The sequence below is a fragment of the Choloepus didactylus genome, chromosome 7 (genome assembly GCF_015220235.1).
Source record: "Choloepus didactylus isolate mChoDid1 chromosome 7, mChoDid1.pri, whole genome shotgun sequence".
NCBI classification, from domain to species: Eukaryota; Metazoa; Chordata; class Mammalia; order Pilosa; family Megalonychidae; genus Choloepus; species Choloepus didactylus.
Window position 1 is genome coordinate 72895710 of NC_051313.1, and position 19681 is coordinate 72915390.

Genomic DNA, 19681 nt, shown 5'->3' on the forward strand with positions numbered 1-19681 from the left:
GATCATGTAGGGCTTTCTAGATAATTGTAAGAATGTTGAATTTTTTTTTTCTTCTTTTCTTATTAGATTATCATTCCCCCTTCACTAGTTGCTGTCTATTGCTAGGTCCCCTATATTCTACAATATAAAAAATTTATTTTACATTTTTCACACAGAAGAACGTTGACTTTTATTAGAGTGAAATTTGAGGGCTATTGTAGGGATTTGAGAAGAAGAATGATGTGATCTGACTCTGACTCACTTTAAAATGATCACTCTGGCTTGAGAATAGACCATAAGGTGTAAAAGGTAGGAGTAGGGAGACCAGTTAGAAGGTTGTTACAGTAACCCAGGAGAAAGATGATGCTGAAAAGTGGCTGGAAGAAGTGAAGAAATGGTAAAATTCTGGATATATTTAAAAAACAGAGCCAAAACATTTCCTGATGCACTGGATGTGGGCTGTGTGCTGGTGTGAAGCTATTATGTATCCCCCAAAAGCCATGTTCTTTTAATCTGATCTTGTGGGTGCAGACTTATTATGGGTGGGATCTTTTGATTAGATAATTTCCATGGAGATGTGATCCCCACACATTCAGCGTGGGTCTTAATTAGTTAACTGGAGTCATTGAGAGAGCTCAGGGAGGAAGACAGAGCCCAGAACCAACAAAGATCCAGATGTTTGGAGATGCTAAGCTAAGAGATGAAGCCCAGAGTTTTCCCTGGAGAAGCTAAGTGAGAATCCACAGATACTTAAGAAGAAAGCCAGAATCAGAAGCTGAAAACAACGCAACCTGGGAGCAAAGGACCAGCAGATGCCAACCATGTGCCTTCCCAGCTGAAAGAGGTATTCCGGATTCCATCAGTTTTTTCCTCAGAGAAGGGATCTACTTCTTGATACCTTAATTTGGACATTTTCATGGCTTTAGAACTGTAAATTTATGAACTAATAAACCCCCATTGTAAAAATCAATTCATTTCTGGCAGCTTTAGCAAACCAGAAACAGGCTGTAAGAAAAAGTAAGGAGTTATGATAATTCCAAGGTTTTAGGCCTGAACAACTGGAAGGAGGGAATTGCCATCAGCTGAGACGGGGAAGGATATGAGCAGAGTAGGTTTTGACAGGGGTCAATTTTACTTTGCATAATTGAGTTCGAGATGTCTATCAGACATCCAAGTAGAGATGTTGAGTAGCCAATTGAATGTATGAGTTTAGGCTGGAGGTATAAATAGGAGAAATATCTTTAAGTATATGGTCTTGAAATTCATGAGATAGGATGATATCCCAAAGGAATGAATATGGATGGAGAGTCTCTGCCATTAGCCAGAAAGCTCCTAGACTTATTTTACTCATCAGAGCATTCTAAAAATTTGACCCAATTTTTGGAAAATATTTAATGTACTTCTCACCCACAATCTCTAATGAATAGAGGAAAACAAAAAAAGAAAACCAAAAATTCAAGACAAAATAAAACAGTCAATCATAGCTTACAGGAGTACACTGTCACTTGAAGTCTCACATATTCTTCCTCCCATTCTGGCCATAGTCCTGTTCAACCAGCAAACAAAACAGGAGAAAAAAATCAGAGCACCCAAGTACTTGTACAGTACAACCTATCTACTTGGAGATGGAGAGGAGGAGTCAATAAGGAAAGATGGGAACTAGGCTGGGCGTAAGGATTTACCTACAGCTGAGAGGAAGGAGGGTCTCTTTCTTACCTACTTTCCTAGGATTTCTCAAACAAGAAACTTCAGAACCCCCTAAGTTTGGATTCACACAAGAAAGTTATTACCTCATAAATGTGAGGACTTTTATTAGTAACTGTCCCTCATCTAAATTTATGTTTCACATAGGATTTCATAGGCTTGAGACTGAAATGAGACCTAGGAGATCAGTCTATTTTTCTAATTTTACTAACAAAGGAATCCAAGTCTCAAAGATAATCAGTGACTTACCCATACCCACAAAGCTTGCCAAAGAGAAAGCTAAGATTAGAGGAGAGCCCTTTTCAATGCTCCTTCCACCCAGCCGAGCTATATAACTATTCCATAATAAACACATTTATTAAATTCCAAGCAGGTTCAAAGAAAAACAAACACTCAGAAAACCCTATCAAAGAATATTTCTTTATTTAGCTTAGGCACATTAGAGGGGAACATAAAGTTGCTAATGAAGTTTTTCTTATCAAATACCAACATCACCAATCCCCTGAAATTTAGTGTGTATATGAGATTAATACAAAGACTATCAAACTGGTAGAATACTGATGACACACTCAAATTTGATACCTCAGCTATCTTTTATAACTTATACAATGCTCGGAGGTAGCTGATCCAATCTGGATAAGACAGAAAAGATACTGTGTGAATCCAGGTAAGAATTTTCAGCTGTTTGATTTCAAAGAAAACAGTTGCATTCCTATAGTAAGATTTACAGATTGAGTTATTTTTTCTAGGTGCACAGGTACTATTGAGAAGTGCCAATAAATCTTTTGAATGCTTTTTCACATAAGAGATTTCTAATTCTTAACATGACAAGCATTCCAAAAAATTGGTTATACATATACAGTAAATTTCAAATCATTTTTAAAAGAAGAAAAAAAAAAAAAGCATTTTCAAGGGATACGTGGGATAAATTCACATGTGAGATAAATTTCTGACTCCCAGGTTGGATTTGTACCATGTCTTTTCCATGAACATGTTTACAAAACTCCAGCTTTAGCTTGAACAGAAAGCTAGTTATCGATAATATTCCATTAACCTAAAACCAATAACCCTGAAAACCAATAACAGATTAAAAATTTGGGAAAAGAATATTATGTGATGTTACCTTTAAACTATGAGACTCAGTCAAGAGATTCTGGACTCATATTTGTAATTATCCATTACCAAACAAGTCATGGAATGAGGGCATGCCCTATAAAACTTATACCACACAACCCAGCAAAATACTCTAAGCACCAAAAACAATAGATACTATGAAGAATCAAAGGATGAATTGAGGGAGACATGTGCAGCTCCAAAACTATGGACTGTATCATAAAGAAATAAGAAATTGATCTCAGAACTCAGAACCTTTGGGAGTTTTTATTTTCCCCCAAAGCTCATTATTAAGGTCTACTACTGTTTCTTCCGTCAATCCAATTCTAATTAAGAATTTTGCTGCTATACCAACAATATATTTGTCTGAAGCAAATAAATTTACAACTTTGAAATTTTAGTGTTATGTGCTACAAAGCTTTATTTACATGGTTCTTCAGAAAATATTTTAGTTGTCCACTCCCTATTCCAAGTGTGAAATGACATCAAATAGATGAGATTTACAGGAAAGCATAAAATAGAGAAAAACAATTCTACAATTTAACATATTCAGTACAATTAGTGGTTGTTATTTTTACAGTTTTCTTTTGGTGATAATCTACTGAGTTTTCCTGCTGACAACATTTCAGAGTTACGTGGTCTGCAAGAGCATATGTCCAAAGAGAATCAAGAGTACAACAGTCCGATATATTTTATAGGTGTTATTTGATAGTCTATGAGTAGTTGCAAATCATCTTTTCCCCCCTTTTTTTTCAAAAGTCTTGGATGATGAAGAGGAATCATGGTTTTCACCAGTACTATACTGCTCATATAAAGTCTGAAATTAAAAATATACACATCTATTTTGTAACATTTTAAACTCAAATGTATTATATTATCAGACTATATTATAAATATAATAAATTTCTTTCTCTCTTGTTCTTAAAATTGGAAAATCATTTTATAAGCTACTGGAAATAAGAAAGAAAATTAAATACCTTACTTGGCCTTAAGAATTAGCTACAATACAATCTTTCTATAAGAGAAATATAAGTAGCTATTAGTAATCATATATATGAACCTTCAAAGCCTTCTTGATCCTCCTTATTTTTCTTAACTAAAGCCTGCCTTAGAAAAATTCTTATAATGTAAATTATACTCATCAGGAAACTTAATATATACTTTTAGATGAATTTTAAGCTAATAAAACAGAAAAGATTAAAAAAAAACCATACAGATTGTTATATAAATAAGTATAATTAGGTATATTAAAATATATGTATTTAAAAATATTTAAAGTCCAGCCAATATCTAATTTATGAAGAGGACAGATATCTTTGCCCTCAAGGTGTACATAATCTTAATTACAAAGATAATCAATCCTCCTCAATTTCATTTATAAAAGGATTTGAACAATACATTGGTAGATATTTAAAACATGATATGAAACATAAAGCAAAATTACAAAACCAATTATATCTAATTCTAAAGCCATTTATTATTTGTCATCACTTAAGAAATTTAAAAAAATTTTACCTTATAGCATATGAATGTAAATACATTAGTGAATTATAGGAAATTCCTTCAGAAATGTGTTTAAGTTCTTGACACTGTAGACTGGCTATAACCTGACACAGAGATCTGAGTGTTTGTAGTTTAAGTTTCTATAATTTTATAATAATGTTAAACTAAAATAAATAATTAGCAACAAACAGTTTGGCAGCTAAAGTTGGTCGATAAGCATTCATAGAGTTCCTGAAATGATTAAGTGAGGTCCAAAAATCATAGTAACATTATACAGAGGCACTGGGAGGCTGAAAGGCTTGAGACAATTGCTTTAAGAAATATATTCATTGCTATGTGCAGTTTCACATAAGTCATAATGTGATACATATTGATTTCTCTAAGATGGCTTAAGAAAAAAATTGACAAGAAGGGATGAATTCAAAAGCTGTATTAAGAATTGTTTTAAGAGTTAAAAAACAGATATTCCTATAATTGAATTTAGCCCAGGTGAGACCTAACAGCAATCTTTTGAAAGTACCTTATATGATAATCTGCTCTGAACTGTACAGACAATAAGAATGTAAATCAAATAAACCTGTATTTGTCAAAAAGCATATATTGAGTAAGTAAATGTAAAAACATACTTGATAATTGATCAGATGACTGGACCAACTTTTCTTTGGATTACCTGTTTCTGTCTAACTCACTAAACTATAGAAAACAGTTATCATTAATGCAGACATAGATTAAACATACTTACTCTAGCAGCTTTCAAAATGGAATTAGGAGAATTCAGACCAACAAGTTGGCCCAGAACGTATTTCATTTCTTCAGTAGTTCCCTTACTCACCTGGCTACCTATAACAGAAATACAAGCAATGACACACTGACACCAATAAGAAAAAAATTAGTTCATTTCTAAATGCACATTTTTAATAACACAATAACTGGCTCCATTTTTATAATTTATCATTGATTATAATCCCTTACAAGTAAACATGAATGCCAGCAAGTAAAGAAAGGTGATTTCATTTTCTTTACTATTTAGCATAATAGGAACTTCTATAAGGAACAAAGCAGGCTGCAAGAGTTGCCAATTCAAATTCTGTTTCTGTTATAGTTAAAAGGCTGCTTACATTAATACTCTGATAATAAATATATTCTTAAAAAAAGAAGTACCTGGATGAGTTTGAATTTGAACATATGGATGTGCCAGTAGTTGAGGAATGGATATCCTCTGTTTAGGGTCCCTTATTAAACAGCACTATAAAAATAAAGATTAATTTTTTAAAAACAAAGCAGGTTTTCTTACATAATGTTATCACTCTTGGAAAATCCCAAAGTATTCATAAGTTTTAAAACACCTTCAAAGTGATATTAACATGCCTTTAAAAAGTTAATTCAGTCAGCAATTCCTTTCAATAAACCAATTATACTGAAACTAGTTACATGTCCAATCATTTCAGTTATTTCTTTTAATTGAACAATTATATGAAACATTATCATTCTATATCCATCTACCAAAGGATAATTATTAATGTTACCTTTAGCACATCTTGAAGATCATTCTCTGGAATATCAGGAAATTCAATTTCATGATTAGGGTCAATTATAGCATGCAATTTAGAAATCTGATTAACTATATGTTGAAATGGTGTTTTCCCATACGTCATATAGTACAGAATGCACCCTAAGGACCAAACATCACTTTTGGGACTGATCTAAGTTTTAAAAAAGAAAACAAAACAAAATTTGCCATTATTTTAGTATATGACTTAAATATAAGAACATTTTATATATACACATATACATACATACATACATATATATATACATATACCCTACTATTTTAAATCATAATTAAACCTCAATGGTTTGCATGGTGCATGGCAAAGAACTTAAGTAATAGATTACATATGCATGACAAACATCTTTTTCTAGTTTTCATTCCATTTGGTTATTCATCAAGCAATGAATTTCACTTGGAACCTTCAACAATCTCATAGTGAAAATATTTCAACTGAAATAAAATATTAAAGTGTTGTCAAATTATGAAACTAAGAAATATAATTGTAAAATATAAATTTAGCTGTTTTCCCCAGAATTATTAGATAACTGAATGAAATTTTTATATAAATTCAAAGCATGATTAGATTTTAATAAGGTTGTTTAAGTTGGCTATCCTAAACCCAAGCGCATAAACTATTGAGCCAAGCTGTACTGTGCTTGAATCCTGGTCTTATCAATAACTGGTAATTCTATGTGTCTCCATTTCTTCACCTCTAAAATAGAAATAAGAACAGTGTGTTTTCAAGGGCATTAAATGAAAAAAAAACACGAAATACCCTTAAAACATAGAGAATACTTTGTGATTATAGTAAGTACTCATTTATTGCATTAAAATCTCACAAGAAATAGCCAAAGCAATATTATAACAATTACCTTCTGACTTTTAAAAGAACATGAATGTTCCCAGCTAAGATGGCGGCATTGAGAGGAGTAGAAGACTGTTAGTCCCCCCGGGACAATCCATAAATGACCAAAAAACTAGTACATAACCTGGAACAACTGCGGGGAGACAAACGTGACTGTCCACTCATCATCCACCAACCTGAATTGGGAGGAATGCCCGAGATCGCAGCATAACATCTGTAAGTAAAACTGTGGACCCACGCTGAGAACTGAGAGCTGAGAGCCCCTCCCTCATGGAAGCCTCACTGTGCTAGAGAGCAGAACTCTCTCAGCCCAGCTTCAACTGGGGTTTTAATGTTAACTGCTCAATACAGACAGTGAATCCTCAACAAGCAGACAGAGGCTTTTGGTGACAACTAACCTCGGAAGAGTCGGGGGACATATCTGTCTCAGGACCGGGAGCCCAGAGGATTGGGTGCTATCTCTGGCTGACGGGTGAACCTGGGAGCTTTTCTGTCCCTTTCTCTCTCTGTGGAGAAAACCTCAGCTGTTTTCAGCCCACAGCACTTTGCAGTAAAGACAGCCTCAGCCATTTTAAAATCAAAACACTTTGATCAGCAGAGTCAGAGAAACAAAGAACTTATTGATATGCAGATGACATCTCTGGAGGGGGCACAGCTTCCCTAGAGGAAAGGGAGGGGCCCAGCTCTACTGCCCACCTTTCCGGAACCACACCCCAAAGCCCACACCCTCTTACACCAGCTGGTGACAGGCTGACAGGTGCACCTGCTGGGCAGAAAAGCACAGGTGTATCAATTCTCTAAGAAAAACCACCAGGGAAACCAGATACTGAATATTTCCTCCTTCTGTGACCTGAGCCTGTTATTGTCTGGGAAAACCTGATTGGGGTAGCCTAGGAGGTCAGATGCCTAGACAACAGAAAACTACAACCTACACCAAGAAAAACAAAGCTATGGCCCAGTCAAAGGAACAAACGTACCTTTCAACTGAGATAAAGGAATTTAAACAACTAATGCTAAATCAATTCAAAAAATTTAGAGAGGATTTCGCAAAAGAGATAGAGGCTGTAAAGAAAACACTGGGCATACATAAGGCAGAAATCGAAAGTTCAAAAAAACAACCAGTAAAATCTATGGAAATGAAAGACACAACACAAGAGATGAAAGACACAATGGAAACATACAACAGCAGATCCCAAGAGGCAGAAAAAAACACTCAAGAACTGGAGAACAAAACACCTGAAAGCCTACACGCAAAGGCGCAGATGGAGAAAAGAATGAAAAAATATGAGCAATGTCTCCGGGAACTTAAGGATGAAACAAAGTACAAGAATGTACTTATCAAGGGTGTCCAAGAAGGAGAAGAGAAGGAAAAAGGGGCAGAGGCAATAATGGAGGAAATAATCAATGAAAATTTCCCATCTCTTACGAAAGACATAAAATTACAGATCCAAGAAGCGCAGCGTACTCCAAACAGAATAGATCTAAATAGGCCTACTCCAAGACACTTAATCAGATTATGAAATGTCAAAGACAAAGAGAGAATCCTGAAAGCAGCAAGAGAAAAGCAATCCATCACATACAAAGGAAGTTTAATAAGACTATATGCGGATCTCTCAGCAGAAACCATGGAGGCAAGAAGGAAGTGGTGTGATATATTTAAGATACTGAAAGAGAAAACCTGCCAACCAAGAATCTTATATCCAGCAAAGCTGTCCTTCAAATATGAGGGAGGAGCTCAAAATATTTTCTGACAAACAGACAATGAGAGACTTTGTGAAGAAGACACCCGCCCTACAGGAAATACTAAAGGGAGCACTACAGAGTGATAGGAGAAGACAGGAGTGCGTGGTTTGGAACACAATTTTGGGAGATGGTAGCACAGCAATGTAAGTACACTGAACAAAGATAACTATGAATACGGTTGAGAGAGGAAGGTTGGGAGCATGTAAGACACCAAAAGAAAGGAGGAAAGATAAAGAATGGGACTGTGTAACTTGGTGAAATCTAGAGTGTTCAACAATTGTGAGAAAATGTACAAATATGTTTTTTTAAGAGGGAGAACAAGCAAATGTCAACCTTGCAAGGTGTTAAAAATGGGGAGGCATTGGGGGAGGGATGCAATCAACATAAACTAGAGACTGTAACTAACAGAATCATTGTATTATGCCTCCTTTAATGTAACAAAGGCGATATACCAAGGTAAATGCAGATAAGAGGGGGGGATAGGGAAGGTATGTTAGACACTTGACATTGGTGGTATTGTCTGACTCTTTATTCTACTTTGATTTAAGGTTACTTTTTCTTTTGCTACTTCCTAGCTGTCATTTTTTTCCTCTTTCTTTTGCCTCTCTACCTTCTTTGACTCTCCCTCCTGCCTTGTGGAAGAAGTGTAGATGCCCTTGTATAGACAGTGGTGAAGGTGGTGAACACATAAATATGTGACCATACAGAGAACCATCAATTGTTTACTTAGGATGGAATGTATGGTGTGTGAACAAAACCATCTTAAAAAAAAAATGGGTTGATGACAAAACCTCAAGGGCAATATACTGAGTGAAATAAGCCAGACACATAAAGACAAATATTGCAAGGTCTCACTGATAGGAACTAATTATAATATGTAAACTCATAGACATGAAATATAAGGTACCAAAATATAGGATAAGGCTTAAGAATGGGGAGCCATTGCTTAGTATGAGCAGAATGTTCAACTAGGAAGAACTTAAATGTTTGGAAATGAACAGAGATGTCAGTAGCAAGATGTGAGAATAACTAACAGTGTCGAATGGTGCGTGAATGAGGTGGAAAGGGGAAGCTTAGAGTCTTATATGTCACCAGAAGGAAAGTTGAAGTCAAAAGATGGGAATGCGTAAAACTGAATCCTATGGTGGGCAATGTCCATGATTAGCTGTACAAATATTAGAAATCTCTTTTATGAACAAGAACAAATGTATGACAATACAACTAGAAGTTAATAATAGAGCGGCATATAGGGAAGAAATATATACCTTTTGGAAACTATATACTATAGTTAGTAGTATTTCAACATTCTTTCATAAACAGTAACAAACGTACTATACCAACACTACGAGTCAACAATTGAGGGCGGTTGGTTAGGGATATGGGAGGATTTGAGTTTCCTTTTCTTTTTTTTTCTTTTTACATCTTGCACTTTATTTCTTGTCTGGAGTAATGAAAAGTTTCTAAAATTTGAACAAAAATTAAGTGCAGTGATGTATGCGGAGCTATATGAGGGTAACAGGGGCAACTGATTGTACACTTTGGATCTTTGGATAATTGTATGGTATCTGATCAATCCCAATAAAAATTAAAAAGAAAAAAAAAAAAAAAAACCACGAATAAGACCAAACATAACAGTGAGCATAATAAATGAGAATGGCTAAATTCCTCTTTTTAAAGGATACTCAAATATATATTAAAACAAAACAAAATCTAGCCATATATGCTACAAAAGAGATAAATCTAAACAAAATGACACAGAAAGCTGGGGAGAAAAGAGAAATGGACAAAAACAAACAAAAAAAACAGAAAAAAAGAAATTACAAAAAAGGGGGAAAAAGCAAAGAGAAAGCAGGGACTGCAATGTTGATATAATAAAAAGAGAAAAAGGCAAAATGCTTTAAACAGGAGAGTGAAGGCTGTTTTATAGTGAGAAAAGGTACCATCTAAAAAGAAGATATTTTTGTAGCACACTGTGATGGTTTGAAGCTGGATGTACCCCAGAAAAGATCATCTTAAAGCTAATCCATTCCTGTGGGTGTAGTCCTATTGCTGGTAGGACTTTTTGATTAGGTTATTTCAGTTGAGGAATGCCCCAGGTGGGTTTTAATCCTTTTACTGGAGTCCTTTATACGAGGATAAAAGATAGAAGACAAAAAAAAGCCCAAGAAGCTCAGAGAGAAAAGCCAGAGAGAAGCTTAGAGAGGAGGAGACACAGAAGCTAAGAGAGACAGAAGCTAAATAAAAGAGAGAAACATGCAGAAGCTCAAAGAGGAAGACAGGGAAGCCCAAAGCTGGAAGCAATGAAACCCGGGAGAGAAGGGAGAGACCAGTAGGAGCACCATGTGCCTTCCCATGTAACAGGGGAGCTGAGGATGCTGGCAGCCGGTCTTCAGGTTTTGTCCTGTTGATGCCTTGATTTGGACATTTTCACAGCCTCAAAACTGTAAACTTGTAAGTTTATAAATCCCCATTGTAAAAGCCAACCCATTTCTGGTATACTGCATTTTGACAGCTTTAGCAAACTAAAACACACACCAGTGCAAGGTGTTAATAATAGGTGGTATATAGGAACCCTACATTTTATGCATGGTTTTTGTATAAACCCGCAACATCTTTTATTAAACAAGCACAAAAAAGATATTATAGTTATGAACATCTATGCACTGGGACCATATTTAATATAACTAAAGCTAAAACTGTATTAAATTCTTTTTTGCAAGGAGATTTTCACATGCTTTTCAGAATAAACCAATAAAACAGATTTTGAAAATACAGAGATTTTGACTAAAAATTAATCGTAAGATATACGTAATATAAAGAAATTTATACTAAAAGAAGATGTTATTAAAATGCCACAGCACATTAAAAATGATTATTTTACAAACAATATCTCATTAAATGACAAAAGAAAATTGTTCAAATTCCATTATCTGAACATAATATAACAAAACTGAAAATTAATAAAAATAACCTCCTCTTCCCCCAATTTAACCACCTGGAAATTAAATCAATTTCTAAATAATCATGGATTAAAAGGATTTTGGATTCTGGAAAAATGGCAGTGGCAGCATAATTTCTCAATTTCTCTAAATTCTCAGATACAAACAGAGCAGCCTCAGAGCAAAAGCAAAAACATATGGGAAATATTTACAACAAAACTAGGTGAAAAATTATACCCACAAACTCTAAAATGTAAGTGGGTGGGGACCAATTTCCAACAGCCACAAATCCTGCATGGTAGCAGCATTTCAAGCAGAAAGTACAGGGAAGCAATGAAGGCACCTGATGGACTTCAGAATAGGAGAAGCCCAAAGTAGCCAACAAGTATTCACTGGAAACTGGGATAGATTAATTTAAGAATAGAGCTAAACTGGGAGGGGTTTTGCCCTCTTCATTAGCAGCAATTACCTTACATGTTGGGATAAAAAATTTGTCTTCTATTCAGAATCACTAAGGCCACTGGTGTTTCAATTACATAATAAACCACTGAGTGGACAACTGAAAAAATCTGAACTCTAGGGTTGCAACTCAAAATAAATCTTATTTAAAGTAAAAAAGCAAGAAATAAACAATATTAAAACTGAAGTTACAAATTTTAGAAATTAATGAAAATGAGAAACACAGTAAAACTTGTAGGTAGCAGCTAAAGTAAAACTCAAGAATAAAATTTATAGTTTTGGTGTTTTAAGAAGCAACAATATTAAAATTAAATGAACTACTATTTAAATCAAGAAGCCATGAAAAAAAGAAACCTAAAGAGAATGCAAAGAAGAAATCTGAAAAGATTAAAGCAAAAATTAATTAGAAAGCAAATTAAAATAGAACTGATAAACGAAACCAACACTTGGTTCTTTAAGATCAACAAACCTTTGGCAAGTCTAATCAAGAAAAAGAAAAGAGAGATGATAAATCCAAGTATTAGAAGAAAAGTAGAAGCTAAATAGATATACAAAGAATATTAAGACAGAATATTTGGCATAATTTTATGCCAGTTATTTGGAAAGTTATTTAAAGTCACAATTTTATGGGAACAAAAATATAATTTAGTAAATAAAAGCACATTTATGGAGCAATTATTTTGAGCTGGGCAATGCCCTAAATGTTCTATATTCTTTCTCTCTCAGTCCTCTATTTCTTTACAAATAGGTACTGTTTATAAGCTCATTTAGCAGATGAAGTAACTACCCAAAGATAGTTGTTAATGAAGAAGCAGTTATGACTTGAATGTAGGCCACTGGGACAACAATGTGTACTTGTATCCACTTGGCTATTCTGCTGCAGGGAAAGAAGCATTAGCCTGAGAGCTAGAGGCATCATGGAAAGCAAAATGGGCCCCTGAAAAGGGGTACCAATGAGACTTCCACAGCTGATCGAGGGGGAGGTAGCTCAAATAAGGTAAATGGGAAAGTAGTCAAATGCAAACCCAGGTCTTGAAACATGATCTTCCAGTTGTAGTTGAAAATGTAGAATCCACAAATAAATAAATGGACAAGAAATAAAAATGTAACTATCAGAGAGAGAACAAAGACTTCAAAGGATATCAATTCAATGTCATTTTTAGGTGTCCAAATCAGAGCTAATTTATTCTTAAATTTTTCTTAATTAAAACAAAAAAATATCCAAGGCACATTTCTTGTAGGAGTACACCATAAGTCATCACCATATTGAAAGAACATGAAAGTAACAATCCCAAGTCAATAAAGAAGGGTGAAATTAAATCCCATACAATCTGCTTATGGCAAGATTTCTTCAATGTCCTAAAAAGTTTTAGAACTTAAAGAAATAACTTTCAGTTTTCTAGTAAACTACTCAGAGAACAGCCCATTCTCTACTGATCCCAGATGAATAAGAGGTAGTTTACAGTACCTTTGATTTTGATTTCCCGTTCTCTCTTGAGGAAGACATGTCTTTGATTGCTTCTGGTGGCATATAATTAACTGTGCCTACCTATTTGTCAAGTCACAGGAAATAATCAATGAAAATGTTTATTCTGCTTTAGATTTTTAAAAAACATGAATGTCAGATTCTTAGAAATTTGGATAATTATAGATTTTATTAATATACCTTAATAATTCCTATAATTTCCAGCAATATTAAGATAAATATTAAATTTCTTCACAATTCTGGTGAAATGAATGGGTTCATAGTGAGAAAATTAACTCCCTTCAGAATGCTGAACTTGTATTATGGTTATGCTGGTTAATCATATCTGTCTTAAAAACTGACCAGTCTAAAGTTATATTAGTGGCCATAAACTTTGGGGAATTTATCAATCATTCATTTCTGTGCTGGAATATACCCAGAACTTTTTTTAAAAAATATATAAACCAACCACTATACAAACAAAATACAATCTAGCTTTGTCTCCGCATACTCCCTGGATCCAAGTCCCAATTGAAATGGGATGAACTTCTAAATCAATAGGATTATGTTAACCATACAATGCACTAATTTTGTTTCTAAAATAAATGGTTCTGCTTTCAAACAACACAAAATATCTGCACTGTACTATTAATATAGTACATTACATTGATTAGTTTTCCTAAGTTGAATCACCCTTGCACTCCTGTTTTTAAATTTTACTTTGATGTCACTGCTTTAGTTTTTATGGGAATAATTTTATAAACTTTGCTATTGTATATCCAAGAAAATGCTGTTGAGTACAACATTTATTACGGTGTTCTCAATATGAAGTTCCACTTAATATATTTATTTCAAATTAAAGTGATAGGAAAAGCTTTGCTTCTTTGGAGGTACAGAAATATCTTACCTCATGAACAATGAAAAACCTAACTGCAATCCCTCTTTGTTTGCTACCAGGAAACTCTGAGCCAAATTTTCAGGTCAATTTTAGATCATAACCAAAATGAGTTCCAAGACAGGTATTACTGGTTTTCTACCTCAGCTATGGGAAAATCATTCAAAATTGCTGCATATTTCTATCTGATCTTGACTTTCTATTATAAATTATACTAAACACAGTTTTAATTTTATTTGATAGTTAGAGTATGTATTTCTTAAAAAAAAGCTTCACATCCTTTGAGGAATGAGGTAGGTAAAAATAAAATCCCATTAATAAAATATTAGTTTATAGGTGAAAAAGAATTGAAATCTATGCTTGATAACTAATACTTGCATCAATTCATTAAAAGTATTACCTGAGAATCTTTAACAATACTTGTTGTATCTGGTTGCATTTGGTTTGCAATCCCAAAATCAATTAGCTTTAGCATTCCATCAACTATCAGAAAGTTAGCAGGTTTCAGATCACTATGAACGATGCCTTTGAAATAAAAATCAATTATGTTAGACAATGTGAAACATCCTAAGGACACGAAATTTCAGTATCTACAGGCTTAGTTTGTGCCTACAATTATTCAATCCAATTAAATATTTACTTTTTTTATATTGTACAAACACTTACATAGCACCTGCTATGTACTAGGCACCCTTCTAAGTGCTCTGCTGGCAGTGAATCATTTAATCCTCATAAAACTGCTGAGGTAAATACTATTATTATTCCCATTTTCAGATAAGGAAACTAAGGCAAAGAGAGTTCAAGTAATCTGCTCAAGTTAACAGAGCCCAAGTGACAGGGCCATGAGATTAACCCAGACAGTCTGACTATGCGCTCAGTCATGGTGATTCACTATCCACTACAGAGCACCCTTAAATTGTACTGCCAGATGGCAAGAGTCCGATGCTCCTGACGCCTTCGTCCCTACAGCCCTGATCCTGATTACAGGTGAATTATTTTCTAACTCATAGGAAGGCAGACATGAGGAAGAAATAAATTACAATGATCTAAGTTAACAATTAAAAAAAAAAAAAAAAACAAAAGAATAGGGTAAAGGCAGAAGCTCTAAAAGAACCAAGGCCCAGTGTAACTAAAAACCAACCCAGAGGTAAGGCCAAAGGTAAAGAAACAAAAACAAAAAATTTAAACTCACAAACAGATTACAAAATACAAAATGATTAGGAGAGTGAGTGAAATACAAATCTCAGATTTTCAGATGCTTGAACCCCAAAGTCTCAGCTCTACTATAATCCAAGTACTTGGAGATAAGGATTATGGACTACATTATTACTGAGGAGGATTCATTAATATTGAGAAGGATACATTATGTATTAACAGTATTTTAAGAAATAGTTTGTTCATTTTAAATTAAGCTTTCAATTATTTAGTTTATCTAGTCTAAAGCTGCCAATAACCAGTACCTTAAAATGACAGGCATATTGCTTTAAGATGACATTATTAATGCATATTTTAACTTTACATATGAAGAGATTTAAAAATACCATGTTGATGAATTGTGTGAACTGCTTCCAACATATTTTTCCAGTAACTCTTGCGTTCCCAAGGATTAACTGATTTTTTCTTTCTAAGCCAACTATTAAGATCAATATTTCCACACTCCATTACCATATAGATATACTTGTCTGTAATTTCACTGCAATTAAAAACAAGGAAAAGCGATAGAACAATAAATGATTAGGTTATATTAAGATTTACTAAGTATTTACTTGAGGAATGATAGCAAAAGTAAATGTTTTCTTTAAAAATATATTTTTAAAAAGTCTTACTAATCATAAAGTCGGATGATCTTATCACTGTGTTGTTGTAGTTTATTCAAATAAGCTATTTCATTCCGGTAACTATCAATAGTTTGATTATCTGCTTCTTCTAAGTTCACATATTTTATAGCATGTATCTGCTTCTTTTCATTCAACACCTGAAATACCTATATAAAAGAACAAAGTAAAGAGTTTAGAATTCACTATATAATACCACAATACTTCTAAATTTATTGGAATTTTAAGCTGAGAAAATTATGAAAGAAATACAGATATGAAAATAAAATTTCTTAAGTGTCTTCTGAGTGTGGAAGGAAAAAAATTAATCAGAACAGGAGAGTAAAAATCCATTCCCAAACACCAGGACAATGGGTATTTAATAACTCAAAGGTGCAAACCTACAAAGTTTCTATATCAATATACAAGAACAATAATTTAGATTTCATATACATTCATAACACTCTGTTAGATACCCTTAACCAGAGAAATAACCTTGAGATTTTAAAATCTTAAGGAAGACTACTGGGAAAATGGAGGAATAGGGAGGGAGCTGCAGGGCCCATTCCTCTCCCCAAATCAGTGTGTAGACAGGGAAAAATGTCCGAATCAACTCTCTGGAGCTCCAGAGACCAGGGCAGTTCTATACAGCATCCAGGAAAGTATAGGATGAAGAGACTGGGGAACCATAGTCAGATACTGCATGTAATTCCATCCATGGTTCCTGGTGCCCATCCCCTACCCTTGAGGCAAGCAGTGTTGGGTGTCCTGCTTGGTGGGCTGCTGAGGACTGGGAAAGTCATGGGAGCCCTCCAGCCCAAGTACAGAGGAGGACACAACCTAATACTGATCCGGCTGTTGGCCAATGGCTTTAGACCCTAGATCCCGCTGTTCTAACCCAACCTGCTCAGGCACTGCTGCCATGTCAGAGGCAGAACTGGCAAAGGCCCAAAAATAACCTGCCTTGGTAGGGCTGAGAGGAACAGGTTGCCAAAGAGTGCCACCTGCTTTCAGGTCAGGAAAGTGGAACCTTGAAGTAGAAGGGAAAAAAAGGCTTTTTGGAGTCTTTTGATCCTCTCCAGGGCCCTTTGGGTCTGGTCTGCACCCCTTGCACTGGTAGCCGGTCCTGTTTTGGCTGGGAAGTACTGACGAACCAACTGTCAAAGAAAAGCCTTAACACAAACCCCATTAACAACAAAATCCTAGGCAAGAGAATAAATCAGAATAAATCCATCAAGATAATCAGATGACCATATATCAGCAAAAAATTACAAGCCACACTAAGATATGGGTAGATATGGCCCAATCAAAGGAATAAATAAAAGTCAGAGGAGATACAGAATTTGGAACTAAGCAAAAATCTTCTAAATCAATTCAAGGTGAAGGCTAAAGAAATAAAGGATATTAAGAAGATATTTTGTGAGCATAAGGAAGAATTTGAAAGTATATAAAGAAAAATAATGAAACTTATGGGAATGAAAGGCAAAATAGATGAATAAAAATATACTAGAGACATACAACAAAACATTTGAAGAGGCAGAAGAAAGGATCAGCGAGCTAGAAGACAGAACATCTGAATTTGAACAGACAAAAGAACACACAGAGAAACGAATAGAGAAATCTATACAGGGTCCCATGAAAATGACTGACAACATGAAGTACACAAACATGTGTCATGTGTGTCTCAGAAGGAGAAGAGAAGGGAAAAGGAGCATAAAGAATATTTGAGGAAATAATGACTGAAAATTCCCAACTCTTATAATAGACGTAAATATGCATATCCAAGACATGCAACATACAGCAAACAGAATAAATCCAAATAGACCCACTGCAAGACACATAGTCACCACTCTGTAAAATACTAAAGATAAAGAAATTTTGAAAGCAGCAAGAGAAAAGCAATTCAACACATACAAGGGATACCAAATAAGACTAAGTTCCAATTTCTCCTTAGAAACCATGGTGGCAAGAAGGCAATGGTATGATATATTTAAGCTGAAAGAGAAAGATTGCCAGCTGAGAATTATTTATCCTGCAAAACTGTCTTTCAAAAATAAGGAGAGTTTAAAATATTCATAGATAAACAGAAACTGAGAGAGTTCACTAACAGAGCTGCACTACGAGAAATACTAAAGGGAGTTCTGCAGGCTGAAAAGAAAAGCCAGGAGAGAGAGGCTTGGAGGAGAGCGTAGAAGTGAGAGTTGTCAGTAAGGGTAACTAAAAGAATAAAAAGATAGACAAAAATAATATATGACATATAAAAGCCAAAGGATAAAATGGTTGAATTAAGTACAGCCTTTGCAGTAATATCATGGAAAGTCAATGGATTAAACTCCCCAATCAAAAGACACAGATTGGCAGAATGGATAAGAAAGTATTATCCATCTATATGCTATTTACAAGAGACCAAAAGATGCAAATAGGCTGAAAGTAAAAGGCTGAAAAAAGATATTACACACACAAGCAGTAAACAAAAAACAGCTGGGATACCTACACTAATATTGGACAAAATAGACTTAGATATAAAAATGTTATATCAGACAAAGAAAGACATTAGATATTAATAAGTGGGGCAATTCATCAAGAAGAAACAACAATCATTAATATCAGTGCATCTAACCAAGGTATCCCAAAGTACAGAAGCAAACACTGGCAAAACTGAAGGGAGAAACAGGCATCTCTACAAAAATAGTTGCAGACCTCAATATTACCACTCTCATCAATAGATAGAACATCTAAACAGAGGATCAATAAAGAAAAAGAGAATCTTAATAATATGATAAATGAACTAGACTTAACAGACATTTATGAAACACTGCACCCCAAAATAGCTATATGTACATTCATCTCAAGTGCTCATGGATCATTCTCCAGGAAAGACTACATTTTGGGTCACAAAACAGGTCTTTACAAATTTAAAAAGAATGAAATTATACAAAGCACTTTCTCTGATCATAATGCAATGAAGCTGGAAATCAATAACAGGCAGAGAAATGGAAAATTCTCAACACACTTAAACAACCAGTAGGTCAAAGAAGAAATTGCAAGAGAAATCATTAAATATCTTGAGACAATTGAAAATGAGAACACAACATATCAAAACTTAGGAGATACAGGGAAGGCAGTGCTGAGAAGAAAATTTATAGGCATACACATCTACATTAAAAAGGAAGAAAGAACTATAAACAAAAACCTAACTGAACACCTGGAGGAACTATTGGAATACAGCAAACTAATCCCAAAGTGAGCAGAAGGAAGGAAATAACAAAGAGAAGGGTGGAAATAAATGAAATGGAGAATAAAAAAACAATACAGAGACTCAATAAAACCAAAATTTGGTTCTCCGAGAAGATCAGTAAAATTGACAAATCCTTAGCTAGACTGACAAAGACCAAAAGAGAAAAGATGCAAATAAATAAAATCAGAAATGAGAAGGGGGACATTATTACTGACCCCACAGAAATAAAAAGGATTATAAGATGATAGTATGAAAAACTGTACGTCAACAAATTAGACAACCTAGAAGAAATGGACAAATTCTTAGAAATACACAAACAATCTACACTGACTCCAGAAGAAATAGAAGACTTTAACAGACCAATTACAAGTAAAGAGATCAAATCAGTCATCAACAACCTCCAAGAAAGAAA

At 34.4% G+C, this 19681-nt stretch overlaps 1 protein-coding gene across 2 annotated transcripts in view; it reads right to left on the reverse strand.

Moving 5' to 3' along the window:
• Nucleotides 1–2597: 2597 nt before the first annotated feature.
• The window catches only part of TTK (TTK protein kinase), a 63901-nt gene continuing 46817 nt past the window's right edge, over nucleotides 2598–19681 (reverse strand). For both annotated transcript variants that reach the window (XM_037843414.1, XM_037843413.1), the window contains exons 15-22: nucleotides 16044–16201; nucleotides 15759–15910; nucleotides 14618–14742; nucleotides 13326–13406; nucleotides 5826–6002; nucleotides 5461–5545; nucleotides 5042–5139; nucleotides 2598–3613 (exon numbers count right to left, since the gene is read on the reverse strand). In XM_037843414.1, coding sequence (XP_037699342.1) covers nucleotides 3527–3613; nucleotides 5042–5139; nucleotides 5461–5545; nucleotides 5826–6002; nucleotides 13326–13406; nucleotides 14618–14742; nucleotides 15759–15910; nucleotides 16044–16201 — 963 coding nt within the window. In that variant the 3' untranslated portion in view covers nucleotides 2598–3526. The remainder of the gene's footprint in view (nucleotides 3614–5041; nucleotides 5140–5460; nucleotides 5546–5825; nucleotides 6003–13325; nucleotides 13407–14617; nucleotides 14743–15758; nucleotides 15911–16043; nucleotides 16202–19681) is intronic.